The following is a 14452-nucleotide window of genomic DNA, read 5'->3' as shown; positions in this document are numbered from 1 at the left end:
CCAAAAACGCATTTGTGAGGTCAGGCACTGACGTTGGACGAGAAGGCCTGGCTCGCAGTCTCCACTTGAATTCATGCCAAAGGTGTTCTATCAGGTTGAGGTCAGGACTCAGGTCAGTCAAGTTCCTCCACTCTAAACTCGCAGATCCATGTCTTTATGGACCTTGCTTTGTTCACTGGTCCAAATCATTTGCTGGAGGGGGGATTATGGTGTGGGGTTATTTTTCAGGGGTTGAGCTTGGCCCCTTAGTTCCAGTGAAGGGAAATCTTAAGGTGTCAGCATACCAAGACATTTTAGACAATGTCATGCTCCCAACTTTGTGGAAACGGTTTGGGGATTGCCCCTTCCTGTTCCAACATGACTGCTCACCAATGCACAAAGAAAGGCCCATAAAGACATGGATGAGCGAGTTTGGGGTGGAGGAACTTGACTGGCTGACACAGAGTCCTGACCTCAACCCGATAAACACCTTTGGGATGAATTAGAGCGGAGACTGCCAGCCAGGCCTTATAGTCCAACATCAGTGCCTGACCTCTCAAATGTGCTTCTGGAAGAACGGTCAAACATTCCCATAGACACACTCCTAAACCTTGTGGACAGCCTTCCCAGAAGAGTTAAAGCTGTTATAGCTGTAAAGGGGGTGGGGCAACTAAATATTAAACCCTATAGACTAAGACAAGTTCCTCCCCCCCAAAACTCGCTTATCCATGTCTTTATGGACCTTTCTTTGTGCATTGGTGTGCAGTCAAGATGGAACAGGAAGGGGCCATCCCCAAACTGTTTCCACAAAGTTGGGAGCATGACATTAAAGTTCATGTGTGTGTAAAGACAGGCGTCCCAATCTTTTTGACAATATAGTGTAACTGGTCAGTCACTTTATTACATATTCACAAGTAATTATTGTGCATTAGAGATTTTATTTTTCCTTTACTTTTTTTACTTTAGTAGTATATTGTACGTTTTATATTACATTGCAGTTAAATACTTTTTTTTAAATAAATAGGTTTTTTGAGTTATTTTACATTACAGAAGTATAAATCAGTTCACTCAAAGCCAGGCTGATACACATCAGCAGATTTATGTGTGCCCTATTATTTGTGAAACTTGTCTGATCCACTGGTCAAATTAATTAAAGAGCAGCTTTGGTCATTTGTACAATTTGTACGTTTTTTTTGCGAGTCTTCAGGTCCCTGGCGTCACAATCTTGCTTGTGGAAAGCCAGCTGTGGCTTCTTGCTGGCTCACAGCCAGATCCTCACTGTGAATCTGAGAGCAACACTGGGATTTCTTAATGGGCCCACAGCCTTCTGGGACATGTGATGTGAGAAGGAGGGGGTGGGGGGGCTGGGACGTGTGATGTGAGAAGGGGGGGGGGGGCAAAATTTGAAGTGGGAGCAGGTACCTGTCAGAAATAGGTGCCCAATCACAGGAGAAAAAAAACATCCACAAGTAGTAGGGGGGAGGCGAAAAAGTGGAACTTCATTTTTTAGTTGACGTTCTACATTAAATTCCTCTTGCCAGTTATGTAATCTTATAAAAGGGTCCTTTTGACCCCTTACCAAGTTATTTCAAAAGTTGGAAGTACATGCTCTCTGGTCTTCATTCTAATTGAAAATCAGAGAGTGAGCAAATCAGTAAGCTTTGCCTCTTTAAATATATTATTATTAATATGCAGGATTTATATAGTGCCAACAGTTTACGCACCGCAAATTCATTACCCGGCCACTAAGCTCCACACATTTTAAGCTTAAGAAACCCATTCAGGAGATTTTACCACAGTCCATATCAGAAATGTTAGCAGTCAACCCCCAACAATCAAAGTAGGGGGATTTCTTGATACGTTGGCTATCACTTCTCTAATAATTTAGACTCCATTATCAAGAATAAAGGTTATATGGATTTTTTGGAACTGATCTTTTGGCACTTTTTTTTCTTCTCTTCATGTGAACTTCTGAAGTTAGGCACGTCTTGTTGGGACTATTCCCCTACTTCGTTTTTTTCTTCCCTTCGACCTAGATCCATTCCACAAGAGCCACTACCAACCTGCATTTGAAGAAGCCAAACATCGGGTCCAGTGCCTCTAGTTTATTTTATTGCCTCTTTAAACGACTGACAGTGCAGTAACATGTAAATAGGTATGTAATTTCCCTAATAAGTAATAACTAGTTCATTCCAACCTTACATAACGGGCCACAGCGAGAGGTCAGACAAATTGGCAGTAGAAGGAATTTTCAATTATTCGTTTTAATTAAATGTATTGGGTATAGATCTGGCATTGTTAGAGAATGCAACAAATTATATATCTCACATCATCTTGCTTTGCTATTGCTGGGGCCAAATCAATTATACATTTAGGCTCCATTCACACTACCGCGGCACAACTTGTGCCCGACTTCGGGGGCGACCTGTGAAGTCCCGGGCACCGCGACTTTGGCGCGACTTGCACAGACTTCATATAATGAATGTCTATGCAAGTCGCTCCGAGGTCACCCCGAAGTAGTACAGGAGCCTTTTTCTAAGTCGAGCGACTTGTGTCACTCCTATTAGAACGGGTCCTGTAGCACTCCATGGACCGCGACTTGTCAGGTTGACAAGTCGCCTGACAAGTCACCGTAGTGTGAATGGAGCCTAAGTCAACTGTTTATTTTGTTTTTTTTCTGGCTATATTTAAAGCCAATTAAACTTTCAGATGAAATCAGTTTAACAGAGGTATATCAAAAGTATGTACAAAGTCCTGAAAACATGAACAAAGTGTACTAAAGCCCCGTACACACGCTACGAATTTTCGCCGACCGGTCGTCCATCTTTTGTCCAGAGTGGTGTCCGTTGGTTGGAATGTGCCTAGACTGCACACGAATTTTCCCGTACAACAGAATTCTACTTCAGAAGTGATGTCATGTGTTGGATTGCTTTGTATGTGTTCTTTCATCTCTGAGCATGCCTAGTCTTGCTCATAAGATTTTTCCCCATCGAAATCTGTACTAATGAGATGAAAATCGGACGTGTGGTGACGGAGGACAAAAATTTTAATGCCTACACATCAGGATTTTGTCAGCCGAAAAGTCGGAGTCGGCTGTCAAAAGCACCATACTAACAATCTGAAAATCGGCAGATCGGTCGTCAGACGAAATTTCCCATCCGAATTTCTTATCGTGTGTGCGGAGCTTAAGTCTTACAGTTGATGTTCATCAGAGGCACCTACAACTAGTAGGAAAGCTGCTGTAGAGAAGAGCCCTTGCTTTCTGTGCACAAGCAGTGGTCTGCTGAGTCAGACCTATTCTAAAGATCTGCAATCAGCACTGCATCCTGCTGACCTCTGACCCTAGGTTCACACCTATGCCTTTTTTTAGTGCATTTTGCAGTTTGCAGAAACGCATTACAGTCCATTTAACATGGTTTCCTATGGTCCACGTTCACAACTATGTGTTTTGCAACCGGTGCATTTTTGAAAAAGGTCGGGGACCTTTTTTTTTTCCACGTTTTGCATGTAATAGACTTCAATGGAATCACACCAGAAATGGAAGTGTTATGTTTGTGATGTGATTTTTGAAGTGTTTTGAGGTTTTTATTTATCTGATTAAACTCTGTATATAGCTGGTTGCTAAGGAGCGGTCCGATAAGTCATCAGCTGTCAGCAGGGCTCCCTGCTGACAGCTAAATGTTAAAAAAAATGCTGGAAAACAAAACTGAGAAAAAACAAAAATTGTGTGCCCCCCCCCCTGTTCCATACCGGGTCCATACCAGGCCTTTCGGGTCAAGTATGGATTTGGAGGGGACCCCCCTCTTTTCAGATTTGAAAAAAAAAAACGTCCCTTCCCAAAATCCATACCAGACCCTTATCCAGGCATGCAGCCTGGCAGGTCAAGAAAGGACGAGTGAGCTCTGCCCCTGCCCCAAGGTACCTTGCCCCCATGTTGATGGGGACAAGGACCTCTTCCCAATACTCTGGGCAGTGGTTGTGGGGGTCTGTGGGCAAGGAGCTTATTGGAATCTGGAAGCCCCCTTAAAGAAAGGGGGCCCCCGGATACCGCCCCCCCCCCCATGTGAATGAGTATGGGGTACATTGTACCCCTTCCCATTCACCCCAAAAAGCAGTGAAGTGTTATAAAACCAAGAGACGGTTTTTGACAATTCTTTTAATAAATATGTCCCCTATCGTAGCTCCAACATGTCTTCTTTCTCCGGTAACAATGTCTTCTTCCTCCTGTAGTTTCTTCTCCCCCTGGTGCTGTCTTCTCCTTGTGCTGTCTTCTCCTTGAGCTGTCTTCTCCTTGTGCCGTCTTCTCCTTGCGATGTCTTCTCCCTGTGCTGTCTTCTTCTTCCTCGCCGCCATTTACCCGCTAAACACAAAAAAAGCAGTGTGGCGGGGGTATCGTGAATGACAATGAATTTACATCGGGGGACATTGTTTTTTATTTTTTAATAAAGGGCTTGTACTGTCTTTATTAACATTTACACTTTTTTGGTGAATGGGAAGGGTTACTATGTACCCCATACTCATTCACATCATTCACATAAGGGGAGGCGGGATCTGGAGGCCCCCTTGTTAAAGGGGACTTTTAGATTGCAATAAGCCCCCCCCGCCCACAACCACAGCCCAGGGTTGTGGAGAAGCTCCTAAGCACCCCCCATGTTGAGGACATGTGGCCTGGTATGGATCAGGAGGAGGGGGCGCTCGCTCATCCCTTCCCTTTCCAGACCTGCCGAGCTGTATGCTCAGGATAAGGGTGTGGTATCGATTTTGGGGGAGCCCCACGCCATTTTTTTTTGACATGGGGTTTCCCTCAAAATCCATACCAGACCCGAAGGGCCTGGTATGGATTTGGGGGGTGGGTGCACACGCTGCTCTTTTTTTAGAATTTTTTTTTTTTGCCGGCAATTCTTTTTTAACATTCAGCTGTCAGCGGGGAATCCTGCTGACGGCTGATGACTCATCGGTTGTTAAGGGCATAGCGGCCGGCTTCCTGGCCCACTCCTTAGCAACCAGCTATACACAGTGTGTTAAAGAGAAAAAGGAGCAAAACGCAAAATGCATGAAAACCACACGCAAAAACGTAAGTTTAAAAATGCAAAACCACCATAAAAATGCATTAAACGCAGCCGCATAGATGTGATCCTAGACTAAAATGTAGGGATTGCAGTTCAAACTAAAGACTGCAATTTTACAGTTGATTAAGCTACTTTGGGTTCACCTTTCACCACCAGTTGGTGATACAATATAAACTGAATGACTTCAGAGTAGCTTTTTCAATTTTTGGACGATACAATCCATCTGCTTGTGCAGCCCCCTGTTACGTTCCAATTTACTGTATGGGTTTGAGTATCAGAAACATGGTTTTAAGTATTGGTGATACTTCTACAGCTTCTGATAAGACTCTGCACCTTAGCGCTTCTTAGACTACCATTGACAGTCAGGTATATCCCTTTGTGCCATGTACTTCTATAGCAAAAATATGTCATGCATTTATAAATGGTAAATATAGCTTACATCAAGCATACTGTATGGAAAACACTATAATATATATAATATGAATGTGCAAACAGTAATAATATGAAGTATAAACCTCTTCTAAAATAAACTCACCTGCTCTTACCCAAGAAGACACTGAAAGACAAAAAAATAAAAAAGAGTGTTTAGAATATGATATTTTATGTATTTCGACATTTCAAGATTTTTCCTTTCTGCAGGACTGCTGCTTTGATGGAGGGGTACAGGAAAGGTGAAAAAGGGAATTTGCCAGAAAAAAATAAAAAAACTCCAGGTACAGCATACATTCCTAAGAGCCGGTTCACACTACCACGACCAGAAAGTCGCCCCGTGACTTGAAGAGACTTGTTTAGAGACTTGGAAGAGACTTGGAAGAGACTTGGAAGAGACATGGAAGAGACTTGGAAGAGACTTGTGCACTACTTTGAAGAGACAGGCGACTTTGTCTGCGGGGAATGCCTGGCTAATCTCTTTCTTCTTCCTGGAAAGTCTGATAACAAGTCGTGTCAATTAAGATAAGGAGGCGACTCCCATTGAAGTATATGGGACAGTCGGATCACAGGTCGCCTCAAAGTAGTACAGGACCCTTTTCTGAAGTCGGAGCGACTTCAGTAGTGCCAATTAAGACGGCACTGATTGATTAACATTGCTTTTGTTATGTCAAGCGACCTGGGGCTACACAAGTCGCCTCACAAGTCGTGCTAGTGTGAATGGGCTCTCATGGTGTAGAAGTAAGAAGAGACAGCTGCACACCTCACCTGGCCCAAGTGGTTAGTACGCAAAAGCAGCCTCCAGCTGCAGCAGTTATATTCCTAATAGATTTCAAATTCCAAGAAAGCATTCCGATTTTGCCAATCCCCATCTACTTGTCAGGAAAACCGAGTTTATGCCTGTGCACAAAGAACTGTGGCAGTACTATCCATAGATCTGTGCACAGAATCATGGCCCTGCATGCGCCTGCACATTTTTTTTTTTTTTTTTAAATGTCTGTTTATTAGTTTTGCAGTTTAAACAAGAACAGCCAACACAAACACAGTGCCACGCAGGGCAGACATAGAAAAGAAAACAAGTGACAACAGGTCACTCCTACCCCCCCCCCCCCAGGCTACACCCAGTAGGTCCATCATTCTGACAAAGACGCCTCAACGAGGCTAGAGAAACCCCCCCAATGCCATCCCAACACACCTGCGGCAGCCCTATAGTGCAGAGATATATCAAAGAGAGCAAACAACAGACATTAGCATCGTCCCTTAATTATGAAAACAAGAATTATTTAGAAAGTGGAAAATACAACATTTTCAGTGTTAATGCAGCAGACCAGCACCATAAGCCTTCAACAAAATACACCCACATCCACCCCAGCTTAGAATAACATTATTACCCCTAGGACTGTTCAGCTGAGGTCGAAGCTGGAGAATCCAGCCACAATGTCCATACTTTATCAAATTTGTGAGGGCATGCCCTACTGAGATACGTAGCCTTAAAGAGCGGAGTCACCTTATTCACCAGACCCTTCCAAAAAAGGATGGTGGGGGCCAGTTGGCTCTTCCAATGCAGGAGCAGGGCCTTGTAGGCATAAAAAAGGAGCAAAGTTACCAGCTTCAGAAGGGCCCTCGCAGGGGCCAATCCATCAACCAACCCCAGTAGACAAACCTCAATAGAATTAGGAACCGGAATGTTTACCACCTCTGTAATACAGGGCTGCACAGCAGTCCAGTAATCCCGTACCACCGGGCAACGCCAGAATATTTGTCGTGCCTGCACATTTGAGCATGAGCATGACTTTGGTGACCAGTGGCCTGTTTAAGGCACTGCAAGGCTCAAGATCATTGCTGAGTGGTCATCAGCTCCTGTGATCCATGACCAAACTTTGCTTGCTTCTGTGTTTACCCAGCTTAAGCCAAGTACATACAATCAGAAAATCGTATAAAACATACCGCTTTCAAAGCGATCTACGATAATCTGATCATTAGTACACAGCTTTCATGACACTATCGCAAAAGTTCATCCAAAATTATCTGAAGGGACAAACGCGAAAAACATTTTTTATACGATACCAGATTGTACGATTTTCATTTAATCAACACAGTTTAGGTCTGAAAAATACAATACATTACATTACTTCCGAATTTTTATTCTGTCATACAAGAATTTTTGTAACTTTAGTAACCTCTTCCGTCTTGATATGCAAAAAAAAAAAAGACAATCATTCGTCCGATATTTTCATCATGTGTATGAGGCTTTATACTCTGACATCACCCAATCTTGACTCCTCCTGACCCCTGACTTGTTACCTGACTCCACATCCTGCTTCCTGTTCTGGTTTGTTCCTGCTCATTGAAAAACCAACTTCAGCCTTGCTCCTGTTTATGCTCTTGTCTCCTGCATCTGTACCTGCACTGCCTGCCTGTTGCCGAAACCTGCTCACCTAACCATGTTCCTGACGCCTGCGCTCACAAGTCCTGTGATGACATCTGGCAAAAGTTTCCTGCTCTTCAGTTTTTCCCTCACAGTAAGATCTTGCTCTTCTGTTGGCCAGAATTGGGATGGAAGAAAATGACCACCCATATGTATTAAAGAGTTTCCCCTCTGACATAATAAATAAGTATTAAACGATTTGCATTGTCTTTTTTAAATTTAAATAATCAAAATGCAGAGCACAGTTACATTAAAAATAACATACTACCCAAGATAAGACCACAACTGTCAATGTATAACTAATAGTAGTTAGTCACATTCAACTGAACATGTTTAGTAATGTTAGAAACATCTTAGCATTTATCTCATACAGAATATGGTAATGAAATCTAGGTAATCTCAGCATTGCAGCGCTCTAAAAATAAACGTAATAAACTAAAGATAGGACCTTCAATATTCACATAAAGAATGGCCACATAAACACCCGGTGAGTCTTAATTCCTTGCAGAAGGTAGGCAATGGATACAGGTTCAGATGATCTATATAGTCATCACCCAGTGTCGGGACAAGGTCATCCAGTGCCCAGGGCAAAGATGCCAAACTGCACCCCACCATTATGTACTAGCATAGGGGATCCTATCCCTAGCTGTCATCCACTTGTCAATAGGGGGATTTTTATTAAGAGTGGAGTCATCTCAAGAACTGAGGATGTGCATGGTGGGAGACCCCTGTGGTAGAGACAAGACAGAGAGCACAGCCTCCTGGCTCTCTACTGCTTCCCTCACTGCTTCCTGGGCTTGGCTGCCAGGAGTAGTGGTGTCGCTGTCACTACTCCTGTCAGACATATAGTCAGAATGGTGGCGCCCCCATCTCTGCAGAATACAACTGCGTCCAGGACAGCCACCCCTCCTGTCCACCCCTTGTACAGGCCCTACCGTCACCACACCTTGTGGAATACCTCTCCCCGTGGATTTTACACTCACCAGAGCTCTAGTCAGATACACTGTAAATAGAGTTCCCCTCTCTCCTTTACAATCTCATGCCACAATCAGCCTTCATTCGAGACCACAACCTAAGGATCTCCTCTCCTTGGCTCACTGACCACAAGATGGACTGGATCCAAACTTCTATATATGTAAAGTGCTAATGTGCAAAATAACTGGTGTATACAAAATGTATATCACAAAGTGGAACCTGTATTCCTCATGTATCTGATATGAAAGAATATATGACAATTATTTTGTAGATAAATAAATTATCTTATATAATAAAAAAAAGTGCTGTGTGCCACATGTATTGTGCAAAAATTACAACACTATAATAGTAGAAAAGTGTCCAAGTGCCTATGTAACCAAATATCTAAAAAAGTGTTACACTATGTAAAAATATATATTAAAAAAAGTATAAATGGAGACTCCTATCCAAAAAGTGCACGTGCAAAATGTACTAAATTAAAAAAAAATTATATATATATATATATATATATATCTAACAAACCCATAAAAAATACATAAACAATTCATAAAAATGATAATAGAAGACACAGTGAATACAAAAGCGCTACCTACCTATCATCACCTGAGGACACCATAGCAGTACCCATAGCAATACCAGCCAGCATTTTCCACCACCTGGCTGGTACTACTGGCTGGTACTGCTGGTGGTTACTGCTGGCTGGTACTGCTGGTGGGAAATGCTGGCTGGTATTGCTGTGGGTACAGCTGGCTGGTACTACTGGTGGGAAATGCTGGCTGGTACTGCTTGTGGGTACTGCGGGGGGGGGTACTGCTGGTGGGTACTGCTGGCTGGTACTGCTGGTAGGTACAGCTGGCTGGTACTGCTGGGGGCATTGCTGGCTGGTAGAGCTAATTGGTACTGCTAGTGGCTACTGCTGGCTGGATTTATCACTTTAGTATCACAGTTGGACTGATTTAGAGTTATTGTGATAACATTTTGTACACCAAACATATTTATTTATTTATCTCCAATGAAAGACTTGGCGCAGCAATATTATTTTCTTTAAGTTTTCACAGGTGTTTTTGTGTTTGGCACTGATTGTTTGCAGCCTTGTGCACAAGAATTTTGATTCTTTTTTTCTGTTTAATGTGGGCTTGCGCTGATTATTTTTGATTCACATATTGGCATTCACCGCCTGCTAAGGAGATCTGCCATCTGCTCCCTGTCCCCCGACAGACACGATCTCCTTCCCCTTTTGACACTGCCTCTCACATCCACTTCTTAGCCTTCAGTGGCCGGCCGCCATTTTCTCAGGGCCTATGCTCACCTCCATCACTCGCAGGCCTGCAGGCGCTTCACCACTCCATCCTCATTGCATACCTGCTTGCTCTGCTCTCTTCCCGACCGGACTCCAGGCACTTTCACACGGCTCCACCTACTCACTGTATAGCTGCGGCCCATGAATATGAATATTAAATAAAGGTTCCCGACCCCTGAAATATAGTGTATGGCTTTCACGGAATTATATTTGAAAATATGTGGTGTTCTCGGCTCTCTCAGCCAAAAAGGTTCCCGACCCCTGAGCTAGAGAGTTAACGTATCTGCCAATATCTTCTGATGTCCTAGGTCTGAACACTTGTGGTCATTATTAGAGGTTGCCATTCACATTATACCTTTTATTTATTTTAAATTATGGAAAATGCAACAGGAGAACACGAAAATTCCCAAGTGAACAGGAATTCAGGAATTAAAAAAAAATCTTACTGCTGGAATATTCAAGCTATATAAGAAGCAAGCAGTTGTCACACAACATTTTGTATACATAGAACTTAAAATATCATTTTGGATAAACTGACCCTTGAAATTGTTTATGTTTAAATAAGCATTCAAAAATGTAATTGTAAATGAAACCTATGCAGATCTCTAATTTATGGTAACCTTTATTTCATAGCAGATTAACTGCTTTACGACCACCAGCCGCAGTTATACTGCGGCAGGCAGCAGCTCCCAGGCAAATCGCCTTACATGTACGGAGCTCACGAGCACAACGCTAGGGGGCGAGCGTGCACTGCCAGCGGCGCGCTCCTGCCCCTGCTCATCAGCGGGGATGCCGATGCAGCAGGCAGGTGGCTCCGATTGCCGCCTGACACCCGCGATCGTTCCCCGCTGAGAGAGAAGGACAGCAGCTTTTGTAAACACAGCTGACCATTCTTCTCTCTGGAATAATCATAGAGCCCCTGTGATCCTTCTATATAGGATCACATGTCTCTATGGTCATTTCAGAAGCCACGAACCCCCCCCCCCAGTTAGAATCACTCCTCTAGGTTCACATTTATCCCCTTTATCACCCCCAATGTTAACCCCTTCCTGCCAGTGTCATTATTACAGCAACAGTGCATATTTATAGCACTGATTACTGTAGTAATGTCACTGGTCCCCCCAAAAGTTTCAAAAATGTCAGCCAGGGGTCCGATCTGTCTGCCGCAATGTCGCAGTCCCACAAAAAATCGCAGATCGCCGCCATTACTAGTTAAAAAAAGAACAATAAAAATGACATCAATTTTTCCCGTAGTTAGTAGATGCAATAACTTTTGCGCAAACCAATCAAAATACGCTTATTGCCATTTTTTTTTTACCAAAAATATGTAGCAGAAAACAAATTGGCCTAAAATGTTAAAAAATTTTGATTTTTAATTTTTTTTTTTTTTTGAGAATGTCATATAGCAGAATGTGAAAAATATTGTTTTTTTTTTTTTTTTCAGAATTGTCGCTCTTTTTTTGTTTATAGCGCAAAAAATAAAAATCGCACAGGTGATCAAATACCACCAAAAGAAAGCTCTATTTGTGGGAAAAAAATGAGGTGATTTTTATTTGGGTACAGCGTCGCATGACCGCGCAATTGTCCGTTAAAATCACACAGTGCCGAATCGCAAAATAGGGCCTGGTCAATGAGCAGCCAAATCCTCCGGTCTGAAAGTGGTTAAGCTTAGTTCCACTTCCACTTTAAATAAGAGTTTAGAATCTAGAATTACAAATCAGTGTCGCACGACCGCGCAATTGTCCGTTAAATTAACGCAGTGCAGAATCGCAAAATATGGCCTGGTCATTAAGGGGAAAAATCTTCCGGTCCAGAAGTGGTTAAATAAGCATTCAAAAATGTAATTGTAAATGTAATTGTAATTGTAAATTATTTCATAGTAGATTAAGGATTGCAGATTAAAAAATAGCTAAATCCTACAATAACAATATATTGAAGTTTAAAGGTCCTTAGATGTAGTGCGCTCATTACTTTTTTTTTTTTTTTTCAGGCTTCTATTTTTTTTTTCATCTGGTGGTGGTAATACATTTCCAGTCCTAGGGACCTAACTGTATGGAGAAGCAGCATCATCTCCATAGGGCAGGAAGTGTTTTAGGATTACAGAACAAACCCCTTCCCCCTCTTCTCCATACCATAGGGAGGTGTTCTGTAGTGCAAAGAAATAGCTTGTGGCAATGCTATCTGATAACAGGCAGAAAGTTATCAGCTTAGATTTCTGGCAGTATTTTTTGCATTTATCAAATTGAAAGTACAAAACTTTTTAATGATATAGCTAACAGACCAAAAGGAAGCCTTTAAGAGAAGTTCATTGCTAGAGTGTATCTACTTTTTAAAATACTTAGCTATGGAAACAGTTTATATACATTTTAAATATTTTTTTAAGCATATGCAAAGTTTCTAATAGAAATCTACTTACGGAAAAGGCTCATTATCACTGCCACATGCATGGTGACTCCTAAATCCAGACACAAAATACCATTAACCGCTTTGAAAGCAGAAAATACTGTTTAGCCGCGTCTCTAGAGATAAAGTGCTGACATAGTTATTTGGGACAAAGGAGATTTCTAAAGACAAACAGAGCAGGGTGACCTTGTCTCTGCCAAGGATGCAAAGTTCATTGCATATTTTTTAAGCAGAAACTGGCACCATCACTACGCTTTTTTTATGTGAAAGGCTTAGAATTGACATTGACGAAAAAGAGATACCCAACGCTTAAAGCAGACCTTCGCCTGAAAATGTACACTCCTCCTCATAATCCTCCTTCTTCATTATTCCCCAGGCTCTTACACAATCACATTTTTAGTACATTTTTATTGGTGGTACTCTCTCCCACTTCCTCATCTGTGGTCAGCCCCCATCCGCAGCCTCCTGGGGTAAGGTCACACATCCCAAGAGGCTACAGAACAGTGGTGGCTCTAACCATGCGTCCGGCCCCCTAATCTACATGCAGGGCGCTGGACGCATGGATTCCAATAGGTTTTTTTTTTGAAGCACGTGATTAGAGCCAGAGGCTCTAATAGGCTTCAAAAAAGGGTGGGCTCTGGGTGCAGAGCACTGCGCCATGAGCCCACCCAGTTGTGTGACAATATTCGCTATTTTCACACGGATCCTCCTCCTGGCCAATCAGGAAGCGGGTCCTGAGACCCATTTACCGATGGGCCGAAAGGAGAAGCCATGCCATTGGCCAAGGAGGAGGAGGAGGGAGGAGACACAGAAGACTGAGGGGGAAGCCGCCGCTGCTCCACATGTCCACAGTGAGTGAGCCAGTGACCAGGGGGGGGGGGTATGGTGTGCGGGCTGGTGCGGTCCGTGGGGGGGTATGGTGTGGTCCATCTGCCACCCCCTGCCCCCAGCCCATGGAGCACCAGCCGCCACTGCTACAGAACCAACCTCCGTGCATTTCAGATCTTGCACATACACAGGAGGAGGTTGGCTGTAAGTGATCACAGCCAACTCCCAAATACAAGATGGCAGCACAGAAAATTAGAAGCCCAGAAAGATTTGGCTGCATGAAATAAAATGCTGGACGTCTTGAAATGGTAAGTATATGTTTATTAAAAGTCAGCAGCTATAGTACTTGTAGCTGCTGACTTTTAATTTTCCCCTAGCTGGGTAAAGTTCAAAGTATTCCTGTGTCCAGAATATGGACATTTTAGGTAATTCTTTTATTTGTAAGGAGACCTCCACCTCTGCACTACATTACAACTGGCAATAAGCCTCCTCTTTTTCCAGTACTATAGAGTCAGAAACTTGCCATGGTACATAGGGCCCAGCAGTTACTTTAGACACTGGGAGCGTTGCCAGGTCATCCTTGGCTGCCTACTCTTTTGCTGACACAGTGGCCACATCCATTTTCCCAGGAGACATAAAGAGGGTCCTACCAATCCAGGTAATTTCTTCGGGCACAAGGACCACTTGTCCCAAGTCACCCATAGACTTCCAGTGAATGTAAGAGTCAGCACCCAACAAGCTGTACCAATTAGACACTGGGGGCCAACTTCCCAAGTCTTTATCCCAGCCCATAGCTCTTGAGACATGTTTCACACACCCACAGAACAGATAAAATATAGTAATTTAGGCTTCAGTCCCATCCATTAAGTATGAGTCACATTCGGTTGCTTAATTTAAAACCTTTACTATGCACAATCTCTTCAATCCGAACAAGGATGTGCACCCAGTTTAAAATGTTAACCAGTTCTCTATCATATGTAGCACTATCCCCACAAGGGCTGCTGGTAACTGGCTCCCCTGTTCCTGCACAGCCAGGCAGCA

At 43.1% G+C, this 14452-nt stretch overlaps 1 protein-coding gene across 4 annotated transcripts in view; it reads right to left on the bottom strand.

Moving 5' to 3' along the window:
* LOC309543374 (Fc receptor-like protein 3) overlaps nucleotides 1–12731 on the bottom strand; it is a 69179-nt gene extending 56448 nt beyond the window's left edge. For all 4 annotated transcript variants that reach the window (XM_082242846.1, XM_082242848.1, XM_082242847.1 and 1 more), the window contains exons 1-2: nucleotides 12597–12731; nucleotides 5584–5604 (exon numbers count right to left, since the gene is read on the bottom strand). In XM_082242846.1, coding sequence (XP_082098972.1) covers nucleotides 5584–5604; nucleotides 12597–12627 — 52 coding nt within the window. In that variant the 5' untranslated portion in view covers nucleotides 12628–12731. The remainder of the gene's footprint in view (nucleotides 1–5583; nucleotides 5605–12596) is intronic.
* Between the last annotated feature and the right edge of the window lie 1721 nt (nucleotides 12732–14452).

This window comes from Pelophylax lessonae (genome assembly GCF_965119305.1).
Source record: "Pelophylax lessonae genome assembly, chromosome: 13".
Classification (NCBI taxonomy): domain Eukaryota; kingdom Metazoa; phylum Chordata; class Amphibia; order Anura; family Ranidae; genus Pelophylax; species Pelophylax lessonae.
This window is presented reverse-complemented; position numbering and strand designations above follow the sequence as displayed.